The sequence below is a fragment of the Etheostoma spectabile genome, chromosome 5 (assembly GCF_008692095.1).
Source record: "Etheostoma spectabile isolate EspeVRDwgs_2016 chromosome 5, UIUC_Espe_1.0, whole genome shotgun sequence".
In the NCBI taxonomy this organism is placed as follows: domain Eukaryota; kingdom Metazoa; phylum Chordata; class Actinopteri; order Perciformes; family Percidae; genus Etheostoma; species Etheostoma spectabile.
The window spans coordinates 24,439,308-24,456,298 of NC_045737.1; the positions used below are offsets into that span (position 1 = coordinate 24,439,308).

The following is a 16,991-nucleotide window of genomic DNA, read 5'->3' on the forward strand; positions in this document are numbered from 1 at the left end:
TTGATGGGATGCTTTGGTGACATGGAATAGAGGCAGGGGAAGCGTACATGAGCTTCAGGCGCTATGCCTCTCTTTTGCTGTTGCTTTTCTTTATGGACCATTTCTGAATTAAGTATGACTTGCATGGCCGACTAATAGTATTTTAAAATGTGCATAGACATACAGACTCTGCCCCCCTTTTTATGTTATCCTAGACACATGCATCCAATTTGACTGAAGGTTATGTGACTGATAATAGATTTTGCCAATTCAAATCTGATGAGTGCAATAGGCCGGGTTTTTCTCCATGGGGGACCAGCATTTTTACATTGCTGCTGACCTGAGGTAAACACTGTATGTGCCTTGCACTCTGGAGGCCAAAGGACCCAAAGGTCATAGCAGTTTGTCAGCGACACCATTCCACTCTCTCCCCTTTCTGATGGTCTGCCACAGTCTATTTGTCACTCTTAAATGACAACAGAGTTGCATCATACTTGTTTTTCCTGCAGCACTGACACAATGCTCCACCACCTCTACATTGTGCAATATTGCACTGTGATGGAAAGCATAGTGTGGGACCGATATAAAGGCACTTATGAGACAACTGCCACTGTAAGAGATAAAAAAATAAACCAAACAAAGGAAATACAGTACAAGATTCAATTGGGGGAAAGTGCAAGTTAAATGCTGAGTTTCTTCAGAGCAAGCCATGTCAAATGAATCCATTACCACATAAAGTAAATAGATTCTTCTGTGAATGATTTGGAACATTGGTAATGGGTAGGGACCTAATGGGAATCCTGGTAAAATAGCCTTTGGGGAGCCTGGGAAAATCTGCCACAGTGAAGTGGCCGGCTCTTGGCCAAAACCCTGTGTAGAAGGGAAGGGGAGGGTGATCGAGGGGGGCGTAGACTTCTCAGAGATGACAGAAAGCAAGAGAGGGAGACAGACACAGAAGGGCAAGAGAGAGAGAGAGCAAACTCCCAAGGAATCCCCACCCATGGATGAGGTTTAAGTTTCACTGTTGAGCATAATCGTGAAAAAAAAAGCTTAATACTTTGAAAGGGCTGACAATAATGCTATTGCTGTCCAGTGATCCAGCACGGTCACAGGCAGCAGCAGCAAGGCACAGTGCTGTACTACTTCCTACACTGCGGTCCGCTTCGGCGAACACAGCGGCTCCCAGGGGATTTCACATGGCTGACCTTAAATAAGTTTGGCTTTGATCAAAGTTTATCCCGATCAGTCTGCTTGCTACAGATCAGGGGATCAGGGAGATGAGACCCGGGATAGAAGGTCCTGGCAAAGACTTCTTCCCAAAGCTCAAGTGCACCCTTCCAACACCGGATTATGGTGGCCAATTAAGGTAATGAACTGGCTAACGTAACAGCGCATAATGATCCTTTTCATCCTTGTTCTCTAAGGTACCTCTTGTCGTCTCTCTGACACATCTTTCTCAGCATCACTGAGAAACCGCTCTGCGTTCTATTTTGTGTCCTGCTGGTTGGTGTTCCCCAATACAGGAAATGCTATCACAGGTTATTCAGGACAAAAGAAAACCTGCCGCTAGGTATGTCTGTGACTAAAAACGGACAGTGATCAGAAGTACACGTAGAACAGTGGAGCTCTTGCTCGTCGTTTAGGCAGCAGGGAGACGCCAGAGAAAGGAGCTTGGTTGAAGAAGTAGAGAGCACCTGTGTGGACATGCTCATGTGCATTAGCCTGCACTGTTGTACATACAAGTGAGCGTCCAGGCCTTGCGTTTGTCTGTGTGACAGTGAAAGCCTGTATACCAGTTCCCACAATCATCCTCCCACCCCATCAGTGCACAACTTGTCTGCCTGCTCCCTTTTCATTTGAACACATTTTCTAGCCAAAAATTTCACTTCAATCTCACCTCATCTCTCCATACTACATTAACCCCTGGCAATTGCCTTCCAAATGACCCCATTAAGCTGTAATTGCCTCAGCAGGCCTGCTCCCTCGCTTGTAATTCTGTGCAGCGAACCCACCAGACGTTCCCCCGGCATTGTTTCATGTTCTGGCTCCCATCATCCAGTTCAGACGTTGACCCCCCTTCTCCCACCCTCCCTTTTACTCCCCACCTCCTCTCTGCCATGGCCAGAGCTGTTGGTGCTCGCCACTAGCAGTGCCACTGGCAGACTCTCCTCGTCTCCACAGTGAGCTCACACAGGAGGCGCCATGCCCTCACTTCCTCCCCAACAGCTACTGTCAATTACACAAGCACATCCACTCGCTACAAGAGGCCCTAAACAAAATAAACCTCAACCTAGCTTTTTATTATGTCATTCCCCTGCCTTTATTTCATAAAAACAGCCCGTGCACAGTGCCCTCATCTGTGTGACTCGTGATGAATACTCGCAACAAAACAAGATGTTTGCCATTCGGAATTTCTCCTTGCGTGTCAATTACACAGTAAAAATTGGTATTAATGTGCACGAAGAAGCCAAGAAAAGATGAAAAAAATTCCAAAAAGCATCAAATGACAGATTTGACATTCGTATCATCTGTCACAAAAAGTTAGATTTTATTTCCATCATTTACACTTTCAAAGTAACAGAAAACTAAAAAATGGCGTTCGCAAAAGTTTGGGCACCCTACAGAGTTTATAGCATGCCCCCTTTGGAAAGCTGAAAACTGACAGTGTCATGGATTGTTCTCAATCATCATCTGGAAAGACCAGGTGATGTCAATCTTAAGGTTTTAAATGCCCAGACTCATCTGACCTTGCCCCAACGATCAGCACCATGGGTTCTTCTCAACAGTTGTCTAGAAAACTGAAACTGAAAATAGTTGACGTTCACAAAGCCGGAGAAGGCTATAAGAAGATAGCAAAGCGTTTTCAGATTCCAATATCCTCTTTTTGGAATGTAATTAAGAAATGGCCGTCATCAGGAACAGTGAAAGTTAAAGCAAGATCTGGAAGACCAAGAAAAATATCAGAACAGCTCGCAGTATCGTGAGAAAAGCAAGTCAAAATCCACATTTGACTGCAGGATCCATCCAGAAAGACCTGGCAGACACTGGAGTTGTGGTACACCATTCCACTATAAAGAGATACTCGTAAAAATATGGTCTTCATGGAAGAGTCATCAGAAGAAAACCTCTTCTATGTCCTCATAACAAAAATCAGCGTTTGAAGTTTGCCAATAAATATATAGACAAGCCTGATGCATTGTGGAAACAAGTTCTTTGGACCAATGAGGTTAAAATACACATTTTTTTTTTGTTTTTTGTTATTTTAAAAGAGTAAATGATGGAAATAAAATCTAAATTTTTGTGACATATTATACAAATGTCTAATCTGTTATTTGATGCCTATTGGAGACTTTTCCATCTATTCTTGGCTTCTTTGCTTCTTTTTCACATTATTACAATTTTTTACCTGGGGTGCCCAAACTTTCGAGCCCCACTGTAATATTTGTATGTTAAACCGTCATTCCTCTCTTCAGTTGTCATTGGGATGCTGTTGGGTTACAGGGAGTACAAACGGCGATGACACCCGCCGTGGCACCTCCCAGCACAACTTCACCTTTTCTGTTCCCACTGGAGAGCTGATGTCAAAACTGCTCAACTTTTGACGAAGGCCTCCGCGGATAACTAACGCACAAATGCGGATAGGTGGAGAAAGCGATCCTGACAGTGATGTATTGCAACTAGTTGCAGGTGTCAAAAAAGAAGATGCTCTGCCAGCCACTGGCGTGCATGCGTTGTAAATATGCATGCATGCACATGTCTGTGGCCCTGCATGTTTTTGTTTTTTTTCCGAATGTCCCTCATGGTGTATGTGGGTGTGTGCACTCGCAGACATTTGATGTGTGTGTGTGCACGTGTGACTGTTTATGATGCCTTTAAGCCTTTACATGTGACCTGCTATTGGGGGGACTCGTACTAATAATCCATTCAACACACCCTCCATCTCAAGCAGCACATCCTCCCTGCCGCCCATAACAGATTGGTTAGCTCATAAAGGCTCTCCGCTCCCACAGATTCACACACTGCCTCAGTCTGCTCGTCACCCTGAGGTAAAATCACACCATCTTCTAACATATATATTTTATACATTCAGAAAAACTATTTAGGAATGTGGAACAACATATCAACAAAAATACAGTTGTATCGATTTTCTTTTCTTTTTTTACTGCAATTTGAAACGTGGTTTCTAAATCAATTCTAAGCCTGAGATACACAAGCTTTCTCTGAACACACCAACCTTCAAAAATGCTTCAGATCATTCCGTTCTCTCATTGCCCGTTTATTTAAATTCATTTTTTTCCCTAAGCAAACGTTCCCAGGAATATCAAGGTGTTTTTGTTGCAAAGCTCTAACTGATCCAGGGGGATTTGCTTCCAACAGCCTGTCTCTCCCTCGCCTTTCAACACAAAACTCTGCGCTCCAATCAAAATGAACCACCAGGGACAACCCCCCCCCCGGAACCCCCACACCCGTTTCCTCCCCCCTGAGCAACGCCTGCTCCGAGTACTGTGATAGCAGCCTCTCTGCCATTGATCGCGGAGTTTAGCATAGAGCACGCATGCCACCGTTAGCAGAAAAACAAAGACCTCTCTCCTTTTAATAGTGGCGCACGCCATTAATGCAGCTAACGTCTTCTGTTTTCCTCTGCCCTGAAGAATGAATGAAAGAAAGCAGATAGCAATTAAAAAGGTTAACTAGGGTCCACGTCGAGTCACAACTCATCTTTTTCACACAAATCTTTTTACCTCATAAACAGATTGATATCTTTTTTGGGGGGGAGGGTGGTGGGGAGCTCGTTCACTTGCCACAAGTGATAAAAACACGCATTCGTGTCTTACTTATAATTGGGTTCCACGTTGCAAATCTAATTGTAGACACTGAATTCAAAAAGGAAGCACAGTGTTATTGATCCACCTAACACAGACCAGGAGGACCTCATGAATTAGGAATGAGATAAATCCCCATTAACCCCAGAGAACCCAGCTTGTGGTCGACCACTGACACACCGTACTGATCTGTTTTCTTAATAATATTGGGATAATTCTTCCTGGTAAGGTATAAATATAACTGTTCAATGAATAAAGCGTGTGTCTGTTTATTTAATCAAGGGCTGATTTACTTGTGACAGAGAATAAATTCTTCTATTTTCTGTGAGCCTCTATAAAATTGCCATCATTTTTAATTAATTCTTAATTAAAATATATTACACCACAGCTTCTACCCATCTCTCTTGATATTCTAACATAATCAATTCAGAACCATTTACATATCATTAATTAAAAGCTTTCCTCTCTCATCCTTAAAATCATAATGAGGGCCGATTCCTCATTAGTAACCTATAAGGGAGAAAATAACAATACAGTAGAGAATGGATGGCGCATTCCACAGTGAGTCCTTTGTCTCGGAGTTTCTGAAAAATATTTTTTTTTTTTGTTGATGCTCCTCAATTAGATTTAAGAATTACTCAGTCAATTTTGTAGACTCAATGAAAATAAGTGAAGCAACACAGGCTCCCAGAGTATTTATTTGTGCCTCTGTGCTGCTTTCAAAAGTGAAACAAAGTCAATCAGTGTCATCAGTCGTATCGAATTTGGACTGCAGAGAACTACAAAGTAGAATTCATTATTATGTCTTTTGCAGGTTGTTGTTTTTTAAACAGTAAGTATTATAAATGAAAAGTTTTGTCATTTGAATAAAAAAAAACAACCATCCTACAGTTCTTGTACACATAATTTTGATTGTGTTCTCTAAATAATACACCTGTGAACTATGATGCTGGACTAGAATAAATAAATGTCCTAACCTTGGACTTTGTTTACAATGAGCCTGCGAGGGGGGGGGGGGATACATGGCAGTTTGAGTAATAAACAATTCTACATGAATATAAAAGCCAGTTCAGTACTTGTTGATATGCCATCGGACTACATAATTCAATTGCAGTGTACACTTTAAGTGCACCTATGCAAACGACGGCCTAAGATCATTTATTACCCAGACTCTAAGAAAAGCCAACACATGCGTGCTATCTTTCCATCTTGAGCTCTCTCTTAAAGAAGAGTAATAATATCAAGTAATGATAGGTATTGTTATGCCGAGGATCAGGCAGATCCTGATTTTTATCGCCTGTCTCTCACAGGTGCTGCGGCGTTACTTGTCAGGACTGCATGTCTGGGTCTTCCACATGTCAGATAAAAATCGCTGCACTTGGTGTTTCGGCAGCCTGACAGCAATTTATTTGAATGTTTTGTCACACTGGTGTTGGTGCATTTTGTGTGGGCTGCTGCTCGCCAGAATAGCAACAGCTCGTAGCTTACTGACACTTGAGCATGCACACACACAAACACACACACACACACACACACACACACCAAGACTAGCACAAAATCACAGATTCATAGTGCATGTGCTGCATGTCTACTCTGAATAATTAAAACCTGTGTATGTAACAGAAATAAAAACTGAGTGTTGGTAAACTGAATGTGTTCATTATTATTTAACACCCAATACAGCAGGTGACACTACATTGTTAGCACACTTGAAAATATACATTTTAATTTACGCCTCCATGACCACACACACACAGTACCCTATATGTGCCTAAAATTAAATGTCACACAAGCCAGTAAACAGGCTATTACAAAATATAATATACATTTATATGTACCCCTACTTATTTTTTTTCTACTTTTCTAACGTCAAAATAAACAACACACTGGATTCCAAGCATGTTAAACTTGCAATCTTGGGATTCTATGAGCAGAAATGGAATATTGAGTAAGTTAATGAAATCCTCTCAAAGACAGGAACTCTATTTTTACACCATGATAATGAAAGTACGACACAGTTATAATTTACATCCCACGCTTAATTGCATAGGAAAAGTAAAATGGGAGAGGTCTGAGAGGAGATTAAATGTGTGTGTGTGTGTGTGTGTGTGTGTGTGTGTGTGTCTGTGTATATCTATGTGATGTGTGTGTGCGTGCATGCATGTGTGCGCCCGCCCTCTCCACTCAAGAAGAGTGAACGTTAAAAGAGCTTCCTGTGCATCTAAACAACGGGGTTGTATCTTTTAGCATCATGGAACGTATCAGAGATTAGGTGATGAAATATGCACTGTCCTATTTTTCTGCTACCAGGCCCTTTGACAAATCGAGTACAATCCAAAATCTCCATAAATCACTATTAAAGACAAGTATATCATCACCAGCGCATATATCTTCCCTCAGCCTGACCTGCAGACTAATGAGAAAAGGCCCAGACTATCTTGTCTGATTAATTAATTCAAAATGTCGGCTGTTATTCAAATGTGAGGCCGGTGTTATTTGAATAACACTTGACAGCGACGCCTGAAGAAATAATTTCTGGTTTGCGAGGCTGCTGCAGCATTACTGATGATGGCTCGTGGAAATGTTAGAAGCCGAGGAGTATTTTTTCCCTCTTCGCCATTCCTCTCGTTCTCCCTCCCTCTCACCTTCTCAGTCATGATAGCTCCAAGAAGTATTTCATTACTTCAACCAACCCCCCCGCCCTCCCTCCCCCTTCACAATTATGGCTCTTACTGCTTTTTTTCCACTGTCTGTCCTTTCTCTGTGTTTGCATTCCCTCCCACAGCCAGCCCAGATCTACAGGGCAGCGCTTTGGCTCTGCAAGAGACATGCTGGCAAAGACGAAGGTCATGGTTTTTACAACTGCAGCTCCCCAATGCTGTCAGCCCGCGCTGCCAAAGTGACACACTCTGTTTGGCTTTCCCACGTTCATAGAGATCCACAGCACTTTGTCTTTATCAAGGAGCACGCCACACACACACACACACACACACACACAACATCTAATCAGCCACAGAGCTGCATTTCCTGTCAATGTGTAACAAAATGATCACACGTAAAGACATGATCACAAAATATTGCAACACACAGAAGTGGAAATTGTGGAAAAAAAATCCTACTTGGCGGTGCTTTTTATCTTTTTATTTTTTTTTTATTTCTAAACCCAGTGGATTGGGGGGGGTAGGGAAAAAAGGCACTGGAGAAAGAAAACCGTGAACGTACGTGCTAGGGCCTAGGGGCAGTGCACACCCCTCTATCGCTTCCCTCATCAAGCATGGATTCTAATCAGGGCTGGGGAGATATAAGACGCTCAGTCATTAAATAAATTAACTTTGCCACTCCATGCTCTCCTTCAGCACCCCGTGAGAGGCCCGCCGTGCTCTGCATACATACAGAGGCTCCGGGCATCACGCACACCTCACCTTCACGCCACAGCCAAGCAGGCCTGCTATCATACACACACACACACACACAAACACACACCACCATACACACAAACACACTCTCTCTCTCACACACACACACACACACACACAAACACACACACACACACACACAGGTTAAGAACTAATCTTGAATATTTAGAGAAGGAGAGAAACCACACCTCCTGTCTCTCAACAACTGATGTTTACAATCACATGAAAAGCTTTTTACATAATTGCATTAAAAGACCAAAAACCTCTGGGACATCTGCTGCAAAGAATACAGGTATGTCCCAGCATTTTGCAGGGACCACATCAAAGTGTGGCATGAGTGATACATAATCTCTGAAAACCAATGCTGATTCACAGGGTCGGTGAGACAGCGTAGACGCAAGTTTTTTTTTTTGGGGGGGGGGTTCAGATCCGTGCAGTGTGCTGCCATTCATCAAGAAAGGAAGCAAGTGCAGTGACGAACAGTAAGAGAGCTCAGTGTCGGCTCGGATCACTGACACAAACAATCAAAGCTGACACAGTCTCCGTGTAGCACCTGCCACTCCGGCAACACAAATAGATCAATATGAGGGGAACTCATTCCCGCTTTAAAACTCATATCCTTGCACTCACATCATCTTCCAGATGTAAAAAAAAAAAAAAACTTAAATAAATAAGTGCATGCGTAATAAATATCAATCACTCACACAGAGGAAATGCTTATTTGAGGAGCCAACGTGAAGCAAATACGCCGTGTCAGCAGAACGTCCGTTGTCAAAACTTGCCATTTGAATTTTCAACCGCATAGTGCGGAGACAAATGCCCTTTGAAAAATCCCTAACATTGCAAATTATATAAATTTAATGCACGCTTTAATTCTCCATTACTACGAGAGGAAGTACCTAGGAGGTTGGGAACACATTAGAAAAAAGTAAGAAATGAACAGAAGGGTCTGGGGATGTCACTAGCAGACACAATTAAATATTCATGTGTCTCCTCCTAGGACACAACAGATACAGATCATTATCATGGCAACGGCACACCACCATTTTGTTCCCACGTTTTGGCTCTGGATCAATGTGTGTGCATAAGATTCCACATGAAAAGAAGACACCGTCAGATATTAACTCTGGTATTAAAATTAGAACTGCTTCTTTTTGGGTACAAATTATCACTTCAAATTATCCTGTGTGAGTTATGAAGAATGCATCTGTAATTATCAGTGTGATTTCCAGGCTACTAATTATTTCAGTTGAAATTGTGAGCAATGTGGGAATGACACACAGATATGTGTCTCTGTAAGCCACGTGCCATGAGACAATACACCGGCTAACCAATGTTAGTGTATCCTTCCAAAATTCATTACAAACGCTCGGCCCTTTCCTGTCTCCTGCTTGACAAAAAAGAAAGCAAGAGAAGAATAGCAGTAATGTACTCTGGATGACCTCCACATTCTAAGAGAGGAGAAACCTTTTTTCTTTTTTTCTTTTCCATCAAAGAGGAGCAAAAAGGAGAGACAGCATTCCCCTCCTCGCCGTCATTAATCATAGCTTCCTGGGAGCAAGTGCATATTAATTTCTGTCATCCCAAACATCATTTGGTATTGTTATGCCACGGCTTAGTCCTCATTCACCAGCAGACGCCGGCCATTCCTCCTGGTTTGAGGGAAGACAGGGCCTGTGTGGCTGTGTTTCAGAGCAAGAGGCCTTTATCCCTGGGGCTCTGACACCAATTAAGCCATTTCAACAAGAGACGAAAACAGGGCCCGCCGTTTCGTTGTAACATGAGCCAGCACCTAGCTGTTGGCCCCTCGCCATCTTTCCATTACTTCAGACACAAAAAAAAATTGAACTTCAGGGACTTAAGAAAATGAAAAAGATCTTTGCGAATCTTACTTTATGGACAAAGTTACAAAAGGGAGGAATGTTCAGGTGTTTAGAACTGGAGCAGCAGTCCGGTTTCCCTGTCATTAACTCCGGTAACATGATTTTAAATGATTCAAAAGACATATTTAAATTCACAAATGCTGTGTGATAGCATTTTGCCACAACTTATGGGAAAAATGCTTAGCGTGCAGTTCCCTTTATATCCTTCTTTTCCCCCTAGTTGCCTTTTGGCAGGCAGCAGAGTGGAGCTTGTCTTAGGGCTAAAGCAGAATAATTCAAGGTTTGTTATGAATTAAATATTAGAAATCTTAACACAGCAGCCAATAAGAATTATTTGCCTTATTAAAGCAGCAGAAGACGCTGATTAAAATTTCATTGCATTGCAGTCTTTTTCCCATTTCTGCCTTCAATATATCATTGTAATGCAGGAAACATGTGGAACAATGGCATATGGAACAATGGGAAGAGGGGCTTCATTTTTAAGCTCGCAAATGGGGAAGAAAAGATGCCTTTTTGCTGCTTTTTGGAAAACAATCTTGTGTAAAGAAACGAAAGGTGGCAACAATGTATCATTCTGGCTCTTGTCAAGTAACAAGCACACACGCCTGCGGTGTCAAAATGTTACTAATAAGGTTTAAAATGTGTACATTTACAGATTTCTACTGCTAATTCCTTCATCACTTCATCTACAGAGGCCCATCACCTGTAGGAGTAACAGTTACACACACACACACACACACACACACACACACACACACACCAAAATTGTCTAAAGTACAAGCCTTTAACTGGCTACAAATAACTAAACAACAGTATATCCAACAAAAAGATTAAATACAGGAAAGGTTACTTGCCCAATAGCAAACATCCTGACAAAAGCAGGATTGTTTTCAGTGTTCATGCACTCACAAATGATAGGTCATTTAGTTGTCCACATGTAATGTGTACAGAGTAAATGAACATCACAGTGTCTACTGTCCCATGAGGACAACTCTTCCCTGAAACACTAGAGCTAATGAAATAGGGACCTATAAATAGCAGAGTCATTACTGGGAGAGGACTTGCTTTGCACCAGTCTTTCACTCTAACCCTTTTTACACTAATAACCGGCTCCATGGCATTACATAGACTCGGCCATCGGGTGACACAGTAATGTACATTGTGACACTGGAGACTCAGGGAAAAGTTCATGTTGAAAAAAATAATAATAATTTGTGAGCAGTTTCTTTTTTTTCTTTTTTTCCTTTTAGCTGTAAATAAGTACAAGTTGAAGCTTAAAGCTGGATTACTTGCACCAGTAACTTATCAAACAAAAATACATAATTTGTTTCTTATAATCAAAAAAAGTATGTGATGTTTTTTTTTTTTTTCTCTCTGTCTGAATCCAAATATGACTAACATAAAGTTATATATACATATATATTTATACATATATATAAAGACAAAAACTGAAAGTATTAAAATTAAAATGTGTGTTTATATGTGCATTAACTTTATTTAGAGCAATCAAAAATTCCAATTTGCAAACTTCTTAAAAAATAACATTTGTTTTGACTATGTCAGGCAGATCAAAGGTCTTTTAATGTTTTGAATGCAGCCGCAGTGATAGATGAGAAAAAATAAACTGACTAACTGGTGCCGACAAGACAACAAGTCCAGGATTGTTCACGTTTAATCTATTTCTACAGGGGGTCGGAGTTAGAACTAGCTTCTCCCTGTCTGCTTCAGGTTTATATTTCTAAATTCAACGACAGACAGATGCCTCACAAAGCAAAAAAGGGCCATGCAAAGAGTCTCCAACAGCCACGCTCCTACTGCTGTAAACTCATTTCAATCAATCCTTCCTTTTTGCATCCCAAGCAGCCACTGCTGGCTGCCACTGCCTGAAGATAACTATTTCACCACCTCTGTCATGCCTAATTAACAACTCAGATGTACAATCCAGAAATTTTGCAATTAACCTACTAAAATATTGTTGGAGGATGCTAATTGTTATGCCAGTTGCCATAAAGACTCATTTGCATAACGTATGTGCAAAAAACAATTACGAGCTGTTGATCGCGCAGGAGCCCGCAGAAAAGGCTCAGAGCGAAAGAGGGGGGAGCGAGGGAGACGTTTGCAAGATGAGTGCTTGTGTGTGCAGATGGAGGGACAGCATTGAATCACCGTACAAAAAAAATAAAATAAAAAACCCAGAAATGCGGAGCCGTGCGTGGAGACACCAGTCAGCACCGGTGCAGAGGCATCTATCTCCAAAGCACACACGCACTCACCCTTTCAAATGAAACTGATGTGGATACTCTTGTTTTCTCTTTTTTTCCTCCCACTTTTGCTCTTTGTCTGGGTTTCCTTCTTTTCATCTTTGCTGATGGGGAAATGGAGGCTATTTGGGAGCAACTTAGATAATAGCCACATCTTCCCCGGTCCCCCTCGTGCTTTGGAGGAGGAAGCACTAGTGTCCCTGCCATTGAGCCAGTCAGGAACCCAGCTGTGTGCGAGCCATTCGGCACAACACTATCTAGTCACTGCAGCCGCATCACTGGGGCTTTCTGAGACAAAAAGCAGCCAAAGTCAATTGTCTCTCTTGCTGAATAGCTTTCTGTTCCCTGTCATGCATTTACTGGAGCTTTTTCAGCACCCAGGAAACCCACAAGGTAGAAAAACACACTCAAATAGAATCTATTTTTAAGTTATCCGGCTTGTAAGAGGGATATTTTTTCAGCTGTAGCTGCTATAATAATAAATTCCTAATAATCATAATAATACTTTTAATAGCGATAATAGCAACCCAATTGGAATGAGAGAGGTTGTTAACTTTGTCAGGCCACATTGGAATGAATGTTTCCTGTAGATTTCACAAATGCTTACCTCCTAAGTCCTAACCCTATTTACTCCAGGTAATGCTTTTAGTCGGCCTTGCATGTGGTTAATTACAGACTCATCCTGAACTGTATTTAATTAACGCAGTCTTTTGGAGCAGAGCATATAATATGCAATGTGGACGAAACGACAACCACGCACAAAAACACGTTTAGCGTTTCTCAGAAGCCAAATAAAAACGTGTTCAACCAGAACGCCGACATTGGCTCGGACTGAGAGTGTAGTAACTTCCTAATCCACTGCTTTAAACACTGGATCGGAGCATTTATCAGCCTGAATCTGCCACACATTCTCGCTCTTTTTCCCCTCTTTCTCTCCACTACCTCTACGGTCCCCGTGTTTCTGAACCTGATGTGTCAAAGGTCAGGAAAACAACAAGTCAATACGCAGCCAGAAGAAGCGCCATGCAGCTGAGAGAGCTGTGGAGAGGGCTAAGCCTCTCTGTGGCACTCCGTGATTTAGCCTGTAATAGTTTTCTGTAATCTCTTTCTATTGATTAAACCTCACATCAAAGAGGAGTCCTGCAACAGAACCTCTCTTTTTCCTGGTCAGAAATACCATATGGAGGTAATCTTTCACCTTTGTTATTCTTGCCGCTCCCGCTGCTGCTGCTGCTGCTGCTGGGAGCCTCTCTTCCAAGCATGAGAGCAAGACAAGGGAGTAGCCAGCAGGAGAAAACAAACCCCAGCACAGAGGAATAACTGCAAAACTCATCTGAAATCGCAGACAAATTTGTACTCAATGCATTCATTGTCTTGTCACTGCAGCCTGCAGGGAAAAAAGGTACATGAATGTATCCTTTGTCCCGAAACAGTCAGAAACATGAGAATAAAACATTTTAATAGCCATATTTTGTACATGTTCCAAAATGAAAAACATCACACACACTGAAGGACAAAGAGCTCCACTTGCTAACTGAATCTCACATTTAGCTTTATCTAAATGCAAAACCAAGAGAATTTGGGGGGGGACCCTCCTCCTAAAAACACTCAATTTAGTGACAGGCAAATGACTTCATGCTGCCACTTAATCTCATTTCTTGCATAATGCTCTCTAATTAGCATATCAAAGTGAATTTATACTTCTAGGGCATTAGCGATGCAGAAATATGTTGCAGCTCCACAATAACAAGTTAGAAAAGTGCCCGAAACTTCCAAACACCCTTAAAAAAAACGCGTATCAATAAAGCAACTTGCCATTGCTCGACTTCTTTATTACCTCCACAAGAAAATCAAGAGTGTTCTCACCACTTTAATTTTGTCTAACCACCGATCGCAAACAAATAATAGTTTAAAACATAAATACTAAAACGCTTTGAAGCTGAACCCCGAACTTGCTATTCATTTGCACACTGAGACAATACACGTCTGGATGTCATGATACATGTGCGCAGTAATTACCCCGATGATTCTAGGACCGCTTTGAAATGTATTATTGAATGTCACTTCCAGCCAATGGTGGATCCCATGGCTAAAAGGCATCAGCGGCCCCTGTGCCATGTGAACGGAGATGAAAGGGCCGACGAAGCCCCTGTGAACGATGCTACAGGAGCCAGTGAAAGGCTCACTGTGTGCTGGGGAAACAGGCCGGTCAGCAAGGCCACCAGACCAGCTGAGCTCTGTCAATGGCTAAGAGGGGGAGGCTGTGACTCTAAACCACAGGTTAACCATGCACACACACATACGCACACACACACACACACACACACACACACGCACGCTTGTTCTCCCTCTCCTCCTCTGTCTGATCTCTTTCTCACACACACTCATTCCCGGGCACACACACTGGCTCACACGCATAAACATACATATATTTATTTAACATTTTTGTCATTTTCATGCTACTTTGAGAGGCTTTTTTTAAACTCGCAGAGCTTAGTTCACAGCAGAAACATTCAAACCGGAGCCGTTGTAAAAGTTTCAACAAACAAAATGGTAAAACATCTAGTTGACTTGCTGAGTAATTTGAGCAGAATTTTTTTAGTAGGATTAACAGTAAATTTAAAAAAAAACACACACTTCTCTATTATTTTTCCTTCGTTCTACAGATCCAGCCATGCTTCTGCACTGGAAAACACTTTCACTTCAAGACAATGGTCGTATGCAAAATAAAAGCTGCTGTGATGTGCGATCTGCGGCCTCTGGCTTTTTTTCGCTCTGTCTCTTTTATTGTCTAAACTCAACAGGCGGACACAAACACACATAAACACACACACACACACACACAGTTGTGTGGACCCTCTGCCTGCCCCTGTGGACGCCACCTGTGTTAAGGAAGTTCATAAACATTTATGATCTCTCCCGAGCCAATTTTCTCATAAACAGCACAAAGGTCACAAATCTGACAAGGCTTTAGGTTTGCTAAATTACACCAAACCCAACAGCGTTGTTTTTTTGTATACTCAAATTTTCTTTGACTGAGAAATACACATTGTACATGGAAAATACAAAGTAATGGAAATAATTTTAAATATTAGAAGCATGTGTTCAGCAGCACACAGGACACAACACAAACATAAATACAACACATAATAAACATGGTCATTAAAAAACTGTTATCTCTAAAATTCAATTGGGTCTTCCTTTAAGAATTTAAAGGGAAGCAGATTAAACATATAACATTGGGGATAGTGTCAGCAATCTGTCTGTAAAAACTTAGAACAATTACTATAGCAAAGTTTGAGCTTTAAGAAGATATATGAAGTTATAAGACATTATAACATTTGCTATAATTTCAACTTCCTCTCATATAAGTGTTCATGTGGAAATGTGCAGATGTAACAACATGCAACTGCACCATTTTTTGTAAAATGTATTATATTTTCAATAATTTTCTCTCAAGCTGATTCTATCATTTGCATTTAACAAGGTTGAACTGCAGACATTTGTAGGACAGGAGTCTGCATGCAATTGAAATGCAATTATTGATTGAGTTTGGTTGCCTTTGTTTTTGAAACCGTGGCAACTGTTGTCAGGTTATAAAGCATGAATGCACTGTGATCTCAGCTATGTAGAGCATATGCTACGGGATTTCCCCATCCTGCTTGGTGCTAGGGTAGTGAGGGTGAGAGCTGGAGCGCACTTTCTGTTTAAATCCAAGCAGCCAGTGCTGGAAAAAGACACTCCTGCAGAAACAGTGAAAAAAATCTCCCTCTACTATGACAACATGACTGTTTCTGTGTGACACACTGACATTAAAAAAAAGAAGTAATTGATTAATTTGGCCAGAGGTCCCATCTAACCTGGATGCAGGCTGCCATCGAATCACTAGGAGGTAAGAATTTCTGGGTGCTATTGTATTGAGGCTGCACTGTTATTTTTTTCTCTGAGTTCATATTCATAACATTTTTGGACATAAAGATCTTACCTGTCTTTTCTTTGATTTCACAGAGAACGCTGAAGAGTGCTGGTTTCATTCTGTGACAGTTCAGTCCATGTTTCCTGTTTCAGTATAAGACAAGATAAAATACTGAAATAAATTCACTGATGAACCACATGTTAGATATTAACAACTAAAATAATTTTTGAGGATGTTCAATTGAATTGGCACTATGGCATGCCTTGCAATGTTCCAACCCATACACGTTTCTTTAAAAGTTATCATTTGCTACTATAAAGTTAAAAACAATCAAAATAAAGACTATCCTCTAGAATATAATCCTCCATTGTATATGTCCATGACAGGTCATTTATATAATGAGCCTGCTGACATTAATTTATTTTTTTTCTTCATTTCTGCAGATATATGACTATAGGACATGTGTGCTCAAAAACTTTTTGAACAGCTCTCTCAGGTTCACTTTGGCACACAGGCAGTTTAAATAAAACGCTGTTGTTCCCTCAGTGACAACTTTCCTTCACGTGTTAAATCAGTAAATCAGTAAATAGCCTACACCTCAGTGTATGATTATCATTAAAGCCACTCCAGCCTATTGTTATGCATGAGGGAGTTAAGTTAAACGGGCCACATCTTAATAATGATGCATTCAGCGTTCTTTTTTTCTTTTTCTT

The 16,991-nt window shown here is 41.3% G+C and overlaps 1 protein-coding gene across 9 annotated transcripts in view; it reads right to left on the reverse strand.

The window, feature by feature from the left end:
* Positions 1-16,991, reverse strand: part of pbx3b (pre-B-cell leukemia homeobox 3b) — a 61,134-nt gene that overhangs the window by 42,641 nt on the left and 1,502 nt on the right. For 5 of the 9 annotated variants that reach the window (XM_032516651.1, XM_032516649.1, XM_032516657.1 and 2 more), the window contains exon 2: positions 16,348-16,421. In XM_032516651.1, coding sequence (XP_032372542.1) covers positions 16,348-16,421 — 74 coding nt within the window. Of the gene's footprint in view, positions 1-16,347; positions 16,428-16,991 lie in introns of all 9 variants that reach the window. The other 4 variants (XM_032516650.1, XM_032516648.1, XM_032516656.1 and 1 more) reach the window with 1 other exon arrangement.